Source organism: Miniopterus schreibersii (assembly GCF_964146895.1).
Source record: "Miniopterus schreibersii genome assembly, chromosome: 12".
Classification (NCBI taxonomy): domain Eukaryota; kingdom Metazoa; phylum Chordata; class Mammalia; order Chiroptera; family Miniopteridae; genus Miniopterus; species Miniopterus schreibersii.
The window spans coordinates 12288702-12309306 of NC_138112.1; the positions used below are offsets into that span (position 1 = coordinate 12288702).

Sequence of the window (20605 nt, forward strand, 5' to 3'; positions counted from 1 at the left end):
AATTTTGCCAATAGGACATAAGGGGATATTTTATATTATTGTTCACTTCGGTAGCCACTAGGCCACAGGCAGCTATTTAAATTTTTAAACATTCAAACTTCGGTTTCGCAGCTGCACTAGCCATGCCTGAAACGCTCCGAGGCTGCCTGTGCCCGTGGCCGTCACCTTGCACAACCCTCTTCCATCCATCCCTACGATTCAGGAGAAAAGATGCACAAAGAGGCCAAGAAGGGGGGCATTCCTGAGGGACCAAGGGCAACAAACACGCTTGACCGTGTCCACTTGGGGAGCTACCCCCAAAAAGCTGCACTCCCGACCCTTACTATTTCCCCGAGTAACGGAGAGAGACCCACAGGCTCAAGTCCCGGAGTAGAGACTCGACCTGCAGCTCCGGGAGGCGAGGGGGATTGTGGGAGCGCCCCCGCCGCCCCGCAGGCTCCTGGGAAATGTAGTGCAGTCCTCTCCAACATGGCTGCGCCCAGGTGAGGCTCGCGGCGAGGGCCGGCCGCAGCTTTCCCGGCTAGAGTGGAGTGGCTGGCGAAGGAGAGAGCCCGCGCGCGGCGAGGACCCCGCCAGAGCCGAGGCGGAGGTTTGTGGCACTTCTTACTGGCAGCATGACGGCCGCGACTGGTCGCTTTCTCTCGTCGGCCTGTTCGGGTCTCCGGGCCTTTGCGCGCTGGGCTGAGAACCTGGGGAAAGGCGGGGGGGGGGGGCGCGCCCGCTGCGTTACTCTGTGCGGTCCCCCGGCAGGAGGTGGTTCCGATGGGCGGTCCTGTCAGTGTTTGAAGAGCAAGTGTTTGTGTTTGGTGCGGCTGCTCACGTGGTGTCCGCCTCCATCTTCTGTTGCCTCTCGGAACCCGCTGTTGCAACCCGCGCTTCTTGCGCTTCTTGCGCTTCTTGCGCTTCTTGCGCTTCTTGCGCTTCTTGCGCTTCTTGCGCTTCTTGCGCTTCTTGCGCTTCTTGCGCTTCTTGCGCTTCTTGCGCTTCTTGCGCTTCTTGCGCTTCTTGCGCTTCTTGCGCTTCTTGCGCTTCTTGCGCTTCTTGCGCTTCTTGCGCTTCTTGCGCTTCTTGCGCTTCTTGCGCTTCTTGCGCTTCTTGCGCTTCTTGCGCTTCTTGACCCCTGCCCATCCAGGGAAGAAAAGGCATTGCTAGCGGTCAGGTAGAGCACAGAGGAACCTTCCTGGGCTCTGATTTGCGTAATCCCAGGGACAGCCTGTGCTTTTGATTTCAGTTAACACACCTACTGGGCGCCTGCTGGGCGCCAGGCACTGAGGTCTGTGCCCTCAGTTGGATGACAGCCTTCTGGGTGAGCGCAGCACACAGGTAACATTATCCCACAGTGTGGTAACCGCAGAGAAAGAGAGAGATGTAGCCCAAGTATTAGTGAAAACATGGAAGGAGGCCACTGAGCTCAGATTTCTGAAGAAAAGGTTCAGGAGGTAAGATGGCAGGGTTATAAGCTTAACAAGTTTAGGCTTACTCAGTAAACGTTTATTAGGTGCTAGATCCTGTTCTGGGTGCCCCGTGCGACAGGGTGAACCATCCAGACAAAATTTCTTCTTTCATGGAGCTTACTCTCTAGTAAATTAGAGGAGGGAGATGGAGAGTGAACAAATTAATGAGGGCATGAAAATATAGAGTGGGTGTTCAAAGAGTTAAAATGGGGTGATATGAAAAAATGATGAGGTCAGTTTTTTCTGATTGTACCAAATTTTAAAAAAAATTAATAGGTAATGCAATTTGAATAGATACTGAATTCAAAAGTTACAAAAGAGGAAAGCTCTCTTTCATTCCCATATCCATTTCCCCTTCCTGGAGGCAACCCATGTCACTAATTTCTTGTATGTCCTAGAGATTTGTGTGTATGCCTTGTGTATCTGCCCTATACTTCATAATTAGGCTTCATTTGATAGGAATTAAAAGTTTTCTCTAACCTTTGCTATTAATTAAGTATAATTTATATACAAGCACAAGAACATTTATTTATAGTGCTTGGCTCATTATAGGCATTCTGTTATCCAAGGAGGGTATGGACACACTGCTGTTACCATTTAGGGCAATATCCGATTGGATATATTGGGGTTTAAATTACTAGCAGAGCACGTGTGATCTCTAAACTTTTGTTATCCTACAGAGAGCGTGCTTAGGCTGGACTTGGTTAGACTTGACTCTCATAGCTAGCATTCCAGTAAATAGAGACCTCACTCCTGCAACATCCCATAACACTCCTGTAACATGGCAAGGAGCATGTGGGCCTTTGTGCAATAGTGGAAATTCCTTGGCCAGGGAAATGGCTTTGTTAGAAAGGCAGCACCTCCAGACCTCAGCAACTGGTATTGGCCTACTCCCTGTTGAAGTGACTCAGACTTGCTGGACCAGTGCATTGCCAAGTCACTGGAGTGGGGAACAAATGAGCCTCCAGAGCTATTGGGACTTGGTGGGGTTTTTTCATGTGTAATAATGACATTGCATGACTGAGGGAAGGAGAAGGCAAAGGGAATGATAGAAATGTGATTACGAGGCTCCATCTGCTGGTGCTGGACTCTTAATGTGAGACTTTTAAAAAGATATATGCAACATCTTTCTTTCTCATTTCTTCCACTTTGTAGTCTTTGCTCATGTGACATACGAAGAAAAACATTCTTAGCACATTCATCCCTTGTTCTCGATTGCCTGCTGCAAAGATGCCATTCCAAAGATGATGACCTTGGAATGGAAAGGCAGTAAGAAGGTTGCTTTGAGGGTCCTCACCTTTTCTCTCCTTCTTAAACCATTCTGATCTGGCTCTTCTGGAAATTAACAGTAATTTAGTAATAGATGTATTTAATCCCTTTAACAAAGTTATGAGGTAGTGTCAAAGATTAAGACAGCCAGACATTAGTGAAAGCAGTGGAAACATTTTATTTAGTAACTACTGACAGTAGAGGAAAGAGCTGCACAAACCCATTTTGATTTGTGCAGAACTGATTTGGGTGTTTTAATGAGAGAATGGGGAGGGGGTAGAACGGGGCGCTCGGTAGAGTTAGAGACATGAAAATATACAAAAGGTTGGTCAGTGCAAATGCAGCTAGGCCAGCTGTGTTTGCTGCTGGCAGTTACCAAAGTTTGGATTCTGTCCTGCCACAGGGACTGACAGACAGGCCGGCCCTATCATTTCTGATGATTATATTTCAAAGGAATGGTTCTTAGAGACACTTCTGAGCTGCAAGAGATACATATTCACAACTGTAAGCCCTTTTTAGTGAGTGCTCTAAGAAAGGGAGGTGAAGGGCCTATGGTCACGTGTTGCTAGGATGAAGGGTAAAATTTCCTGGCAGCATTTTGAGTTTTTTCAGGCAGGCATTCTAATGGGTAGCTGGGATCATCCTAGGGACACGGCTTATGCTGCTGAAGCCATGCTAGAGTTTGGTCAAAGTTTTTAGTACAGGGTTTGAATGGAATTATGTGCCAAGAATAGGCACTACTATTGGTATTTTATAGGTGAAGAAACCTAAGCACAGAAATAATTAACTCACACAGGATCGGCTTGAGTGGTAGCGCTGAGATGTGAACCTAGAACCTGGACCCTTAAACACTGTTGTTACACTGTCTCATAGCATTGCAGGAGGCTCTGGGGAAATAAACCAAAAAAATACAATGTAACCCCTGTTTTCAAAGAGTTTATAGTCCAGTGGAAGGGGACAAACATTAGAATAAACCATTATAATTAGTGCAATGTTAAAAATATCCATTTAGCTACCTCCTTCCTGTCTAGTGTTGACTCCTAGAACTTTCTGACCTCATTCCCTTCCCCTTTTAACACTCCCTGGCTTAAGAAATACCTTTGATGACTGGATGTATTCCTTTCATATCACATTCCTCTCTCCTCTCCCAGAAAAACTTCCCTCCTGAACTTTGTGTTTATCATGTCCTTGCTTTTCTTTGCATTTTGCTACATATATTTCTAAACAATATATGCCTTACTTTTGGGTTTTGAACTTTGTGTAAATGGAATCATGCTGTATATTCTGTGAAATTTTTGTTTTGTTTATTTTTAAAAAATATGCTTCTATTGATTTCAGAGAAAGCAAGGGAAAGGGAGAGAGAGACAGAAACATCAGTGATGAGAGTCATTGATCGGCTGCCTCCTGCATGCCCCCTACTGAAGATTGAGCCTGAAACCCAAGCATGTTCCCTGACTGGGAATTGAACTGTGACATCCTGGTTCATAGGTCGACTCTCAACCACTGAGCCATGCCTGCTGGGATGTTTTATTTCTTCTTTTTTTCTTTCCTAACATGATGTTTGTGAAATTTGTCTGTGACACATTTTACCTAGAACTTCATAGTAAAGGGATCATCACCTATGGTAAAATAGCTCACTTAATAGAGCTAGAGCATTGGGACGTTTTGTAGAACCCCATAGAATGCTATTGGATGTTCTTGCCTCTTTGTTACCTTCTTTATTGTCCATGCATCTGTTTGTTCTCACTTCTCTTGGTTGGTAAAAGGCCAAGAAAGCATTTTAAAAAATTGTTACATAGAAATATTTATAAACTATAGAGTATATGAATAGCATCATTATAGCTGTCCCTTCAGGACTCTTAAGGTTGACATTTTGTATTTCTTTTTTTTTTCAGTATTGCCATGGATAGCAACCATGAAAAGAATTGCAAACTCAGTAAAACTGAGAAGAAGTTCTTAAGGAAACAGATTAAAGCCAGGCATACTTTGCTGAGACATGAAGGCATTGAAACAGTATCCTATGCCACTCAGGTGACCTAAGACTACTATTATCATTTGAATGCAAATGTATTGCCATGTTAACATGTTAGAGTAATATTTGTTAATAATTGCTCAGAGAAGAAGGCTGTTATTGTTCAGTCATATATTATATCTGTATTAACTATACATGTTAGGACTTGCTAACTTCCTATTTTTGGGCATAGCTTTATATAGTTTGAATTTCCATTGATTGTGTTGGTTGAATGAGAGGAAGTTGTATTAACTGTACAACTCTTTACAGTTTATAAAGCATACTTATATTCATTATTATATTTAATTCCCTGAAAATCCTTATGAGATAGATGGGAAAACGAAGGCTTTGAGAGGTTGTGATATGTCTATTGATATTAGGTGGTTCAACCTAAAGCTAGATCTTTTGTAGTCTTTCTTTTCTTCCTAACTTCCTCTGTACTATAAAGTATTTTTATTATATGCTATAAAACATTTTTTATTTATTAGATTTTATTTACAAAGCCTTTTCATTATGGCAATAATTAAATTATATGTATATATATATTTGGACATGAGCAGCATCCTTTGACTTCATCTTTCTTCATTTGTGAGGACATAGTATTGCATACTTTTTTATCCCAGTGGATTGTTAGACTCTAAAGAGATGTGTATGTGACAGTACTTATTAGTCATTACGGTACCATATGAATATAAGGTATTCTTATGATATTGGATAAGAGTAGGAAGGAAGCTCAGCTGTCATTTAACCAAGGGCCAAAGACAAACAACCGAGAAGGTGAAGGTGGGATTAAAATGTAGGCCTCCTGACTCAGACCGATGCTCTTCCCTCGTATCATGCGTATGCTGTGCTCTGTGCTGCATCGTCGCTAGGAAGGAGCACTGTGCTGAGGGAGATTGAAATTTAGCAGGTAAAAGGCCCTTACTTAGATTTTTGTTCCCTATTAATAACTTCAGAGAGATTAAATCAAATACGTACCTTTAAAAAGGTTGGGATAGATAATAGATTAGGGTTAATATGTCTGCATATGTTTTGCCAAGAGCCACTGAAGCTGTGTGGCGTTCAGAAGATCACACTGACATACCCTGTTCTCGTTTCTTCCCGAGTGTAACTTGCTCTATTTTCCTTACATTAGTTGTGAAGAGAAGTGGTGGGAAAAGAAGTGGGCGCGGTGTCCTGGCTGCCTCTGCAGCTTGTTTTTTGGTTGGGCCTGTCTTTTCCCTTGGGTCTCTGGAAGCTTTACTCTTACCTATGTGGCTTCCAAAGTATCATCTTATTTAGGCTTGATATTTTTCTCACGATATTTTTAAAGGAAGGGAATAAAATTATGGAAGGACCTCTAATTATATATTATCTATCAGGGGTGAGCAAATGCTCTTCTCATCATGTATTATTAATATAGGTGCCTTTGAGCAAATTTAGAGCCATTGTGAGATTTGTCTAGAGCAGTCAGGGATCTGTCAGGACCGAAGATAACTTTTAAAAAGTTTCTGGATTTTCTACTTCATATTACTGGGAAAATTGCTTCGTCGAAAATTATAAATAACACAATTATTACATTTAATTATATTGTATAACTCACATGTAATAGGAAATAAATTCCACCCCTCACTGAACTTGCTTTGTGTGGTTTACTTTTAGAATTGCATGCAAATCACTTAGACAGCATCTTTTTTTTCTTTCAATTTTTAATATTTTTTAGTTAGTTTTTTGTTGTTTTTTTTTTAATATATCTTTATTGATTTCAGAGAGAGGAAAGGCAAGGGAGAGAGAGAGATAGAAACGTCAATGATGAGAGAGTCATTGATCGAGCCCGTAACCCGGGCATGTGCCCTGACTGGGAATCAAACCCTGATCGCCTGGATCCTAGGTCGATACTCAACCGCTGAGCCACGGCCGGCCGGGGTAGACAGCATCTTTGAGGACCACTAGTATTCTTCAAGTCAGACCTCACCATCTTCCTCAGCTCCTCAGCAGACCCTTGCTTTTTGTTATGCTACAAAGTTTTTAGCAGTCATGAATCATAAGGATCTTAACATGTAGAATGTTTTTTCAAGTACAAATGCTAGAAGGGCACTAGGCTTTAATCATCAGAATCCCTTGAATAAAATTTAGTGCAGGACTGTAAATGACAAAGTAAGCATGAAACTTAAAACAGAAAAAAATTCATTTACAAAGTGAATTATTCAGACACAGAGGAAAATTTTCCTATTTTATATTCAGTAGAATCTGTAATTGGTTTTTCTTTGAGCCACTGCCTTTATGTTTAGTTTGTAGTAAATACCATGTAGTGGTGATTCCAAAAGTGTGAATTCTGGAAACAGAAATAGGCTTGAAACCCAGCTGCTCCTAATCACTACCTTAACCTAATATTTCTGACCTTCAGTTGCTTCCTTGTTGAAGTGGGGCTAAAATCGCCCACTTTATAGAATTGTTGTGAAGATTATGCTAATGAGCATTAAGTAGGTAAAAGCAGAGAGCCAGTGTCTGGCAAAAAGCAAGTATCAGTAACCCCTTGTTCCTTCTTTCTCCCTCCTCCTTTCATTATGTCAAATGATATTTATGAACAGTAAAAGTTACCTTTTAATTTGTATGAAGGTCATTAAGAAATGAATATTTTACTGAAAAGACTACTTAAAAATCAGTATTATTTACAACATAGGAGTACTTTTTAATCCCCAAATATTTAGTAAGTTGAGTTACATACTTTGTATGAAATTAGAAAACCAAATAACCACTATAAGGAAACCCTTTTTTCCTTCATAATTACACCTTTGTAGAAATATTATTTAAAAATAATCTTATTTTATCTAATTTAAAAATATCCCTTAAAAATAAACAGGTTGATATAAATTATTCATGTTAACTTTCTTTTTTTGTTTCTTTAAGATCCTGGTCATTGCCAATGGTGGTTTGGGTAATGGCGTGAGTAGGAACCAACTGTTCCCGGTGTTAGAGAAACTCGGACAGGTGGATGCTCTCTCAATGCCACCTAATAAGCCCTACTCATTTGTAACATACAAAACTGTAGAAGAATCCAAGAAAGCCTATGCTACCCTCAATGGACAAAAAATAGTGGATGATTTAGGACAAAAGATCATTCTGTACTTGAATTTTGTGGAAAAAGGTATTATCATACAGGTATCTTTTTAAAACTAGTTCTTGCTTTTGTTTGAGTTTACTTTTTATACCTAAGTATGTATAGATAATCCAGCTTGTTTATAGAGGAGCATACTGTAGATCTTAGGAGAAACCTTCTTTCTTTTTTTTTTTTTACTTTAATTTTTTATTTTTCAATTACATTTGACATACAATAATATATTAGTTTCAGGTGTGCAACCCAGTAATTAGACATTTATATAACTTACTAAGTGATCACTCCAATAAATCTAATATCCATCTGACACCATAAATAGTTATTACAATATTGTTGACTATATTTTCTATGCTGTACTTTACATCCCCATGTCTGTTCTGTAACTACCATTTTGTATTTTTTAATCCCTTCACCTTTTTCATTCATCCCTCCTGCCCCCTCCCACCTGGCAACTGTCAGAATGTTCTCTGTATCTATGAGCCTTTTTCTCTTCTGCTTGTTCATTTATTTTCTTTTTAGATTCCACATATAAGTGAAATCGTCTGGCATTTGTCTTTCTCCGATTTATTTCACTCACCATAATATCCATGTTGTTGCAGATGGCAAGATTTCATTTTTTTTTAATGGCTGAGTCATATTTCATTGTGCATATGCACCACTTCTTCTTTACCCATTCATCTATGGATGGACACTTACGTTGCTTCCTTACCTTAGCTATTGTAAATAATGCTGCAATGAGCATATGGATGTACATGTCTTTTCAATTTAGTGTTTTGGGTTTCTTTGGATACATACCCAGAAGTGGAATTGCTGGGTCCTTCTTTGTCTCTTGTTATAGCCTTTTTTGAAGTCTATTTTGTCTGGTATAAGTATTGTTTCCCCAGCTTTTTTTTTGTTTGCTTGTTTCCATTTTCATGAAATATCTTTTTCCATCCCTTTTACTTTCAGTCTCTGTGTGTCTTTAGATCTGAAGTGAGTCTCTTGTAGACAGCATATGTAAGAGTTTTGTTTTATCCATTCAGCCTCCATATGTCTTTTGATTGGAGCATTGAATCCATTTGCATTTAAAGTAACTGTTGATAGGTATGTATTTATTGCCATTTTATTATTTATATTTTTTATCTTTTTCTTCTTCTTCTTAAAGAAGACCCTTTAACATTTCTTATAATATTGGTTTGGTGGTGATGAACTCCTTTAGCTTTTTCTTGTTTGGGAATTGTCCTTCAATTTTAAATGATAGCTTTGCTGGGTGGAGTAATCTTGGTTGTAGGTCCTTACTTTTCATCACTTTAAATAGATCTTCTCAATGCATTCTGGCTTACAAAATTTTTGTTGAGAAATCAGCTGACAGCCTAATGGGAGCTCCCTTGTAGATAACTGTTTTTCTCTTGCTGCTTTTAAGAGTCTCTCTGTAATTAACCTTGGGCATTTTAATTATGGGTGTGTCTTGGTGTGGGCCTCTGGATTCATCTTGTTTGGAACTCTGTGCTCTTCCCAGTCTTGTATGTCTATATCCTTCACCAGGTTAGGGAAGTTTTCCGTCATTATTTTTTCATGTAGGTTTTCAGTTTGTTGTTCTTTCTCTCCTTATGGTACCCCCATGATGTGATTATTGGTACGCTTGAAGTTGTCCCAGAGGCTCCTTAAACTATCCTCATTTTTTTTGACTTTTTTTTTTTCTTTTTTTTTTTCTTCTCTTCTGATTGGGTGTATTTTGCTTCCTTATCTTCCAAATCTCTGGTTCGATCCTCTGCTTCATCTACTCCACTGTTGAATCCCTGTAGTGTATTCATTTCAATTAATGTATTTTTCATTTCTGACTGGTTCTTTTTTATAGTTTCTGTCTCTGTTTTTATGTTTGTATCTCTTTGTTGAAGTTCTCACTAAGTTCGTCTACTCTTCCCTTGAGTTCATTGAGCATCCTTATAACCAGTGCTTTGAACTCTGCATCTAGTAGGTTGCTTGTTTCCATTTTGTTTAGTTCTTTTTCTGGAGTTTTGTTCTGTTCTTTCATTTGGGGTGTGTTTCTTTGTCTCCTCATTGTGGCAGCCTCCCTCTGTTTGTTTCTGTGTATTAGGTAGAGCTCCTATATCTCCTGGGCTTGGTAGAGTGGCCTTATGTAGTAGATGTCCTGTAGGATCCAGTGGCACAGCCTCCTTGATTACCTGAGCTGAGCACTCCAGGTGCACCCCTAGTATGGGCTGTGTACTTACTCTTACTGTAGTTGAGCCTTGATTGCTGTTGGCACCTCAGTAGGAGGAATTTAGCTTCGACCACCATGGAGGATCAGTTGTGTAGGGGCCCACCCTATAGAGCAGGACTTCAGCGGGACTGCTGGTGCTGGGTGAGTCCACCACTTGAGTGTGTTCCTTGTGGAGGTGCTTTAACATGGTCTGAAGCTGTCCACCTGGTCTGCTGGCTCTGGGGCCTCTTGGGAGGTACAGGCCAATGTCCACTGCCACCTGTGCTCTGCCTGGGCCCACCTGACATGAGCTACTAGTGATCTGCTACTAAAGTGATCTGCTACTAAAGATGGCTGCTACTTGCGCTGGCCTTGGAGGTGCCCAGGAGAGGCCAAGCTTTGAACCAAGGCTGACTGCTCCTGTGTCAGGCCTGGGGTCACTTAGAGGTATGAGGCATGCTGAGGCCAAATGCTGTTTGTTTGAGATTTTAGGAAAGTCTGGAGCATGAGCTAAGATAGGCCATTTGTATGGAAAAACCACTGGAAAGGGCTTGGGTGGGCCTGCAAGTTGGGTGGGGTAGGGTCTCAGGGAATCTCCAGGCTGGGGTGTACAATGGTAGTCAGGTTGATGGAGACTCATATATGGTACCCCCCTGCCATCTCTGTTGGGGGAGGGCTTAGAAAAGTCACAGTAGCATCTGCGAGCACTTCTGTCTAGGAGAAAGCTGCCCCCCCCCCCCAGCTCTCCCCCTGATGCTGGATAGTTCAGTTCCCAAATATCCCTGGTGCCTTTGGAGCTGGAGCTCAGAGTGAATGAGTCTGATTAAGTCTCTGCGCAGTTTCTATAAGAGGAACACCTGGGACTCCAGCTGCCCTGCATCTCACTTAGCCACAATCCCCACTGTTTTTCACAGACAGAAGTTAGGAGGACTTCTCTTCCTGGCACTGGAATCCTTGCCTGGGGTCCTGGTATGGAGGTGGGACCTCACTCCTCAGGGGGATCCTCTGCAGTCTAGATATCCCTCCCAGTTTTTAACTACCACATGTGGGTGTATGATCAGCTCATTCCATACCTCTGCCCCTCCTACCAGTCTCGATGTGCCTTCTTTATATCCTTAGTGGTAGGCCTTCTGTCGAGCTAGATTTCAGATGGTTCTGAGTGATGGTTGTTCTGTAGTTTAATTGTAATTTTGAGGTGGTTGTGGGAGGTTCCAGTACCACGTTTACCTACACTGCAGTCTTGACTGGAACCTAAAAACTTAGTTTCTTAGTGAGATTTAAAAAATGACTCAATTAGGTTCAAACAGAATATTTAAGTAAATACTATTCTCTTTGCTGTTGGTAATTGCAGTGGATAAAATGTATCACAATTTTTATCTTGGTCTTTGTTTTGCCCTTTTAATACGTCATGCCTTTTGGCATTCTTATTTCATAAAATGAGGATTGGGAGTTTTATGAACTAATAACTGGCTGTTGGATGGAGTTATTTGCATATAGGAACTTTAAGTTTTGTGTGTGACTATTTTGACTTTGTTTCCCACAGCACAATGGAAGGAGTTGGGGCTCCAAGCCTTACCTCCAGGCCTCAAAGTAGTGGAAGAAATTATTTCTTCTGAGGATGAGAAACTGCTTTTGGATAGTGTTAATTGGACAGAGGATACGGACAATCAAAATTGTAAGTAAAACCTTTAAAATTTGATTTTTAAAAGTGTCTGCAAAGTGCTGTTACTGATCGTTTTTTTCTTCTCCTCTTTTGGTTTATTACAACTCTGATATTTCCTCAAAATTCCTTAAAGTAGCCTGGATCCAATGTTGGTCAAGTCATACCGACAAATCTTAGTAGCATTAATAATAAATAACATTTACATCGCTATTCATTCTAAACTCCAAACCGATTAATATTGATTAGACGACATTTGTGGACCTAACATTTATACATATATCATCTTATTTGTTCCTTTCCTACGTGAGGCAGATTTCCTTTGAGGAATCGACAGTTCATTTTCCTACCATTATGTAGTGAGAGCCTCCTGGAGATATCTGCAAATTAGTTACTCTGACTCTTTCCGGATCATTAGCAGTCCTGTGAGTGGCAGTGTACATGTTTAGCCCTTTCAAATTGATTGGGTGAAACTCTTTAAGTGTTTGTTAAAATTTTAGACTTAAAAGAACATCAGATATGTGGTAGAATGGTTAATTTTATTAAAGACAATTTTGCAGTCAACAAAAGTTACCATTACTAAAGTAATCCTTACTCATAATGCTGACTTGGGAATACGTGAAGGAATGAAATTTATTTTTACCCTAATAGTTTACTTTCTTCTCTTCATACAGTTCAAAAATCCTTAAAGCACAGAAGAGTGAAGCATTTTGGTTATGAATTCCACTATGAAAATAACAATGTAGATAAAGATAAGCCATTATCTGGGGGTAAGTAATTGTTAATCAGTACTGATCCAGAAAAAAAGATTTAATATATTAGAAGTATATCATAGTTGAGAGTGTTTCATTTGTCATTTTTAGGTAAACTTTCAAAACAGTTGATTAAACTTAAAACTTAGTTAGATCAATAGTGCAATTTTGTGTTTAAAAAATTCACACATATAAATAAAGCTAAAATTTCTCTTGAACACTGTCTGTACTTCCATACTTCTTAGAAGTAGTACCATTAACAATTTAGTATGTATTTTTCCAAACCTTTACAAAATGAGTTTACATCCAAAGATAAGAGTGGATAGTTGTTAATATGTAGTAGTATATTTTATAAGTCATATTTTTATGTATTACTCCAGCTTGTTCTTGTCCCTTTATCTTGGAGACCTTATGTAGTTTTTTATTTTATTGAATAACAATAATAACTTAGTCGGTTCTCTTTTAATAGTCCTTTAAGTTATTTCTATTTTTTAGCTTTTTCGGTAGTGCTTCAGTGAAATTTTTATACATGCCTCTTTATGCACCAAGCAAGAGTTTCTAAAGGGAGAGTAGTAAATTAGAATTGTGTCAAAGTTATGTTTATTTAAAAATGTTAATAGATACTGACAGATTGCCCCCTAAAACAACTATGCATGATATTCTTACCAAGTGTGCACCCCTTTCTCCTACCCTGACCAATATGTGGTAATTGTAAAATTTTTAACTTCATAATTACCTGATTAGTAGTGAGGTTGGCCATTTGTACTTTTTTTCCTGTGAATTCTTTTTCATAAGCTTTACCAGTTTTTTCTAATGGTTGTCTCATTTATTGGTAAGAATTTACTGTATAATATGGATATTAATCCTTTGGTAGAATTCTTTTTTGAGTTTAATTTATTTATATTTTTATGACTGGTTTTATTTAAGGGTTTCCTTCTTTCATGAAGTAACATTTATGACTCCAGTGAAACTAAGTTAGTTCCACTTTGAAAAGTGTTTTTTTTTAAAAATAATAATTTGCCTTAGCCATTTGGCTCAGTGGCTGGAGCATCAGCCTGTGGACTGAAGGGTCCAAGGTTCGATTCTAGCCAAGGGCACTCACTCAGTTGCAGGCTCAATTCTCGGCCCCAGCCAGGACTCGTAAGGGGGGCAACCAATCGATGTGTCTCTCTCACATCGATGTTTTTCTCTCTCTTTCTTTTTCTTTCTCTTTCTCTTCCCCTCTTCCACTCTCTCTGAAAAGCAATGGAAAAAAATATCCTCAGGTAAGGATTAAAAAAAAAAGAAATCATTTAAAATAACTAAATTTAAAATAAATTGAATAATTTAAAATTAAAAGTAAGTGGTCATTTTAATTTCCAGTATAGAATATAGTAAATTTTATAATTTTATTGCTGTTTTACAAAATATCAAAATTATAGTCAGCAGAATTGTTATTTTTAGATGTTTAATTTGATAAAAATCAATATAATAACAGAGATTCTTAGGAAGATTTTCTTTATATTTTGCTTTGCTTGTGGATTTATTGTTATATTTGGATCTAACTATTAAAAGCTGTATGATTTTTATCACAGTTACTATTTTTTTATTCTTGGGTAAAACATGCAAAGTAAATACTGTGATATGTCTCACCTTTATAATAAATTACTTCAGGTCTTCCTGACATTTGTGATAGCATTTTGGAGAAATGGTTGAAGGAAGGGTTCATTAGACATAAACCTGATCAGTTGACTGTGAACCAGTATGAACCTGGGCATGGTGAGTATTTCTTCTTTTAAAATTTCAGTAAAATTTCGTAACGAATTAGATTGTGTAACTCCCTAAGATCAAAGATATCATTTTTAAGCTCAAACTCTTAGAGTAACTTGCTTATGTTTTGCTGTGTTGACTTGAATCCCTTGCGAATCTATGTCAGTCTCTTGCGAAACTTGCATCTCAAAGTGCAAACAGGCTGACACAATTGCTATTTGTGACTTTTTTTTGTTTCCCTCTCAATATTTTATTTAGAGGGAGAAGATTGCTTTAAAAACATAGAAGACATGTATAATGGAAGAAACCAAATAACTTACAAATACAGGCATACCTTGTTTTATGGCCTTCACTTTATTGTGCACTACAGATGTGCTTTTTACAAATTGAAGGCAAGGCTCTTCAGCCAAAGATTATGACTCACTTTGTAGTGATACTCGCTTTATTGTGGTCGCCTAGAATTGAGCTGTGCCTGAACAGAGAAGAAGGCTAATTGGTTGGATGATCTTGTTATTTTTTCTCTGTTGAGAATGTGGAAGACAATTCTAGGGTGACATGTTCATGAAAAGTCTTTAGATTATTGATTTCTTTACACTTGTTAGCAGCATCTTCATCTGATATATGTAGTAATCAAATGATCTTAAAAGTTTTATTAATGCAGGAGCTATGTTTTCTCCCCCCTGTACTTATATTATACATTATACATTATACATTATACATTATATATATAATATATAGTATATTATGATTGCTTATTTACCAATCAGTCTTAGCATTGGTCTGTAAGCTCCTTAAACGGGGACTGTCTTATTTGCTTTGTATACTCTCACCATGTAGCAAAGTTCCTTTCACTTAAGAGGTGCTCAGTTAACATAGATTGAGAGATTGGTGGAGGAAACCATAGCTTAATTATTTGTTTGCTTAGCCTTCACACCTGGCTATTGCTTTTGCTCTTGGGAATCCAGTGTTTAAGGGAAAAATGACTTTGTTATTTATCCTTGGTATCTTCCTCTTGGGCTGGGGTTGAATACATATCCGAGGTAAGCAGTGACTTTCAAGTCTTGATTTTAGAATCAAGTCTCAATGGCACTTGAACATGAAGTTGAGATGTTTTTAGTGTAGATTTAATTTACTTTTATTTATTAGTCACATTGACCCTAAATCTTTTCTTTTAATTAAAACTGTAGTATTTTCCTGGTTTTATCAGACAGTGTTTTCACCATGATAGTGTGAAGCTATGTTTAGAGTTGTCTTGAATCTATTGAGAGGAGAATGAAGTAACATATTATCCTGTCTTTGTCTTAGGAATTCCTCCTCATATTGACACACATTCTGCTTTTGAAGATGAGATCATTTCTCTCAGTTTGGGGTCAGAGGTAAATATTTATAGATATTTTTATTAGCTATCAACAAATGTTTTTACCTTATACAATGCCCTTTTCATAGGATTTCTCACATTTTTTAATTCAAATGGATTAAGATTTTTAAAATGAAAAGTAAAGGCACCATTAGCACTTCTATTTCTTACAGAATGTGAAATTATCACAGCTTCTTTTAGGTGTTGAAAGTTTTATCTATAAGCTTATTAAATGCCAGGAAAAGCCCTGTAATTTAATTTTTTACACACTTTACTTTTACTTATTTTTATTTTATTTTTTATTTTTTTATTCAAAAAAAAATGTGCCAGCTATTTTTTATTTTCAATATTTTAAAATTTTATTTATTTTTATTGAATTTATTGGGGTGACATTGGTTCATTAAAATATCCATGGTAGAGGGGATCAATGAGGGGGGGGAAGGAGGACATCTGTAGTACTTTCAACAGTAAAGATAAATTTAAAAAATAAAATAATAAAATAAAATACAGAGGTTTCACGTGTACAATAAAACATCATCTGCATACTGCATTGTGCGCTCATCACCCAAGGTAAAGTCTCTATCTGTCCCCATTTATCCCCCCTTTGCCCACTTTCACCTACCCACCCCTGACATTTTACTTTTAAAAGTTAAATAAAATTCAGACTTCCCTTGGTGCCATAATTTACTGAAGCAGCATTGCCATCTAGTGGCAAAAGATAGTAGCTTCAGGCTATAGAAAAAGGAAACAAAATGTATGTGTCTGGAATTTTGATAAATTTTTTCACATATATTACCTGATTAAGTCCCTTCAAAAACTTTGAGTAGTACAAGGAAATGTCTGTATTTTTACAGATGAAGAGTAAGAGATTTATGTTTATTCATTGACTTGTTTTCATAGCTGCACTTTACTTGACCTGCTAAAAAAGCTATAAAAAAACCGAAAAGGCGAAAGCAAAAAAACAAACAGTAACAAAAACAAAAAAGCTCATAGACAAACAGCAGTATGGTGATTAACAGGGAGACAGGATGGGAAAAGTAGAAAAGGATACAGGGGGGACAAGTGGTGATGGAAGGAGACTTGCCTTAAGGTGGTGAACACAATACAATATACAGATGATGTATTATAGAATTGTGCTCCTGAGACTTATATAATTTTATTAACCAGTGTTGCCCCAATAAAACAAACAAAAAAAGAAGCTATCGAAAGGATTTTTGCCCTGGACGGTTTTGCTCAGTGGTTAGAGCATCAGCCCTCGGACTGAAGGGTCCCGGATTCGATTCCAGCCGAGGGCACGTACCTCGCTTGCAGGCTCCATGCCTGGCCTGGTGAGGTGTATGCAGGAGGTAACCAATTAATGTGTCTCTCTCACAGCAATGTTTCTTTTTCTCTCTGAAAAGCAATGGAAAAACTATCCTGGAGCCAGGATAAAAAAAAAAGATGAATTAAAGTGATTCGTGCGAACTGCAGGTAGAGTTTTAGATAGAAATCAGAATTTTAAATATAGAAGAATCCTTTAAATATGAGGTCATCTAATCTAACTAGAGTTGCTTCAAAATCTGATTTTGTTCCTAGAACCGAGTACTATTTACTAGTATTTGTTTGTGTTTGTGTAGTTCCCATCACTAGGCCTTCAGTGCTTTGGCTTTTTAACCTTTGCTGAGCTTGTGTGATCCTGTTGATACTCTGACTAGAAAGTAGTGCTGTTTGCTTGATAACACAGAACTATGTTATTAACTACATGTGTGAATTCTTATTAAGTGCTTTCAAAAATGATGATGATGAGAAGGAAAAAGAAAGAGTTCTTCTCTGTTTGGTTTATTTGCATTTCACCTCTTGTTCTGGCTTATTGCTTTAGGGGCCACTACAGAACATCTTTTGTCTTTTTCTCCCAACTGTGTAACTGATTGATAAATGAGACAAAAGCTAAATGGACATCAGAGCGTCAGCTTAACTACTGAGAAAACATGGAAGAACATGGCTTTAGATCTGTTGCCCAGTGGACTTGTTCATAGCTCACCAATGGCCCAGGCAGGCAATGGGACGCCTCCCTCATAGAGTCAGAGGCTGCCCCTATGACCGTGGACGTGAGGGAGCACTTTATAGCTTCTGCAAACCAGCTGGATCTGAAAAAGAGAGAGGAGAGGGCTCAGCCCCGCCAGCTGGGCCTCAGGCTAACCAGCCAGTCAGCGAAGGCATGACTTTTCTTCTGAGAGTCAGAAGTGAAGGAGTGGGGAAAATGAGGTGTGCTCTTCCTGTACTTTCACTCCTATGGACCTTCTCTCCCCTTCTAGGGAGACACAGGAATGGGAACTGAGGCTTCCTCCAACACCCTACAAGGTCATTATGTAGTTTTCAATTAAAAGTTGTAAAGAAGGGGAAACTTGCCCTTTAGTTGCACTGAAAATCTGCTGTAATCATTTTCTCCATTTGGTGTCTCTAGAGGCATATAATTTTTAGCTGACGGTTTGAATGATGGTTTTTTTGGTTAAAGCCGTCTTTGTAATAGCAGGAAAGCAGGCATTCTATAAGTTATGACAGGAACAGTCGATTTTCTTATAAAAGATAGCTTTTTTGAGGGGAAGTGAATCTTTTTCAGTTTTGAAAAAAAATGTTTACTAAACATTTAAATTTATTATACTATTTAAAACAGTCTGTTATGTTTGGGGCCCTTAATTCCATCTGTAAAATGGCATTAATAATACTGCTTGCCTGGCTGAAGGATTGTGATAGGAATGAAATGAGTTAATGAATGTTAAAATGTTTTTCAACCTTGGAGCACTCCATACATGTAAAGGCTTATTAAGGTGTGTTGCATGGGCTTCTTACTCGAAAGCTTCACTTCTGGAACAAAGGGAAGCTCATGTAATTATGGCCTTGAAATTGGGTTTCAGGGAGTCACCAGAAAGATGACTTTCATCTTTTATTTCTGCATTTACCCACTGTTGCATCTTGTGCTATTCTGTTTTGTTCTTAATGCTGTGTAATTACTTTAATTCTCTCCTAGCTCCTTGCCCCAGACCTAGAGTCTGGGTCTCATACCTTTTTTTTCAAGTTCTTTATTTTTTTAAAAATATGTTTTTATTGATTTTAGAGAGAGCAAGGGAGAGGGAGAGAGAGAGAAGCATCGATTGATTGGTTGCTTCCCATATGCACCCCGACTGGGGATCGAATCTGAAACCTGAGTATGTGCCCTGATGGGGAATCACACTGGTGACCTTTCTGTGCATGGGACGATGCTCCAACCAACTGGGTCACATCAGCCAGGGCTGGGTCTCACACTTTTGTCCCTTTTTCTTTATTTTCTCACCTTTGACAGCCTTAATTGTTTTAAGAAATTTACTATACTGTCTACTCCAGCTTTATTTCATTGTAATAATTTGTCAGTGGCACCATTGTTTTGCTTTGCTTTTAGTGTTTATTTTGTTTCTCTTTGGCTAAAATCCTTAAGGTTATGTTTAACTCTTTACTTTCTTCCCTTTCCCACAAAATTTCTAAGATCTGACTCTTAAATGCTCTAATACAAGGTGCTTCCATGTGGTATTCTTAACTTTTATATAAATATTACTTGAATGCCTTATCTTTATGACTACTTGAGCATATTCTTCTTAAAACACTTATAGTTCATCTAAAAAATTCTGTACATTCCATAGCAAACCTGAAATTTTCAAATTTATTAGTTTTCCCCTACAATTAGATTGTAATCTTCTATAATGCTTTTGTGCCTCCAGAAGTATTACCAATATATATATGATACATGTACACATGTTCTATGATATGTATATGTTAGGATGCTTTTAGCTGCAGTAACTGCAGAAAACCCTAATAAAATGATTATACAACAAAAATAAGTTAATATCTCATATAACAAGATGTTTTAAAGAAGGCTAGTTCCAAAGTCTTAATTTGTTGGCTTAGCTCAGTGATTTAATCAAGTGAGCAGGTTCTTTCCCTCCCAGATGCTCGCTGCTTCCCTACCTAAGATTAGCATAGGAAAATATCCACCAAGGGTAGGATGGATGCATCAGGACATGTGAGGATGATATACACCCTGTGAAGTCAGGTGGGCTTTTGCTTTTACATATTCCCTCTCTGATAGTTTGTTCTGCTGTGAAATGCAGCCTGCCTTGGTTGCACAGGCATGCCTTGAGATACACCCTTGACATAAACCTCCTTGTGATAATGAACTAGGAACGTTATTGGACAAATAATTAGTTCAGCAAGTACCATAAGACTTGGTCAGCTAAGGATAAAAATGACTGTTTAATGTACATCTACTTAAAACCAAAACCAAACTTATTGTAAATAAGGAAAACCTTTTTTTGATTAAGACTTATCTGGAAAAATAAAACTAAAAATTATGAAGATAGTTTAAATTTTTTTATATAACTACATTAAATTATATTTCTAATATGCACTAATTTTTAGAACAGAGAATGAGTTATTATATACCTTTTTTTAGTATTGTTTTTGTGGTAAATATGATAGCAGTTAACTTTTATGGCTTGATTATAAAGAACCTTTCCCCTACAAAAAATTATTAAAGTATCAGTTTTTTCAGAGTTTCTCTTAATCCTTTAGTAATCTAAATTATTTCATTTTGAAGAACTGATAGTGTATTGTTTTCTTTTCTTCAGTTATAACAGTCCTGACTGCCAGGTCTTCAGATGTTAAGTGATTCAGTGACATCCCTTTCATCAAGTTCAGGAGGTCTTCTGCCTTTTGCAAGAATTATGCTTTCAGTTTTTTTTTATTTGCATTGCATTGGCTAATATTTATAGCATCAAGATCCCCTGAAAGACTAAAAGGGTTACCACAATGGGTAGAGATAGCTGGTGGTATTCAACAGAGACATATTTGGACAAGTACTAATTTTATAAAAAGTTGGTTCATCAGTAAATATTTCTTTTTTTTTTGGTTTTGTTTCTCATTTATTCATTTGAAAAAATTACCTTTATTGTTGAAAGTATTACAGAAGTCCCCTTTTTTCCCCATTGACCCATTCCACCCTGCATCCACTCCCTGCCCCAGGTCTTCACCACACTATTGTCTGTGTCCATGGGTTATGCATATA

At 38.1% G+C, this 20605-nt stretch overlaps 1 protein-coding gene across 1 annotated transcript in view; it reads left to right on the forward strand.

Moving 5' to 3' along the window:
- Positions 1–459: 459 nt before the first annotated feature.
- ALKBH8 (alkB homolog 8, tRNA methyltransferase) overlaps positions 460–20605 on the forward strand; it is a 53678-nt gene continuing 33532 nt past the window's right edge. Inside the window, exons 1-7 of the mRNA XM_081152919.1 lie at positions 460–589; positions 4619–4754; positions 7624–7861; positions 11557–11688; positions 12348–12443; positions 14079–14183; positions 15480–15550. Coding sequence (XP_081009045.1) covers positions 4626–4754; positions 7624–7861; positions 11557–11688; positions 12348–12443; positions 14079–14183; positions 15480–15550 — 771 coding nt within the window. The 5' untranslated portion in view covers positions 460–589; positions 4619–4625. The remainder of the gene's footprint in view (positions 590–4618; positions 4755–7623; positions 7862–11556; positions 11689–12347; positions 12444–14078; positions 14184–15479; positions 15551–20605) is intronic.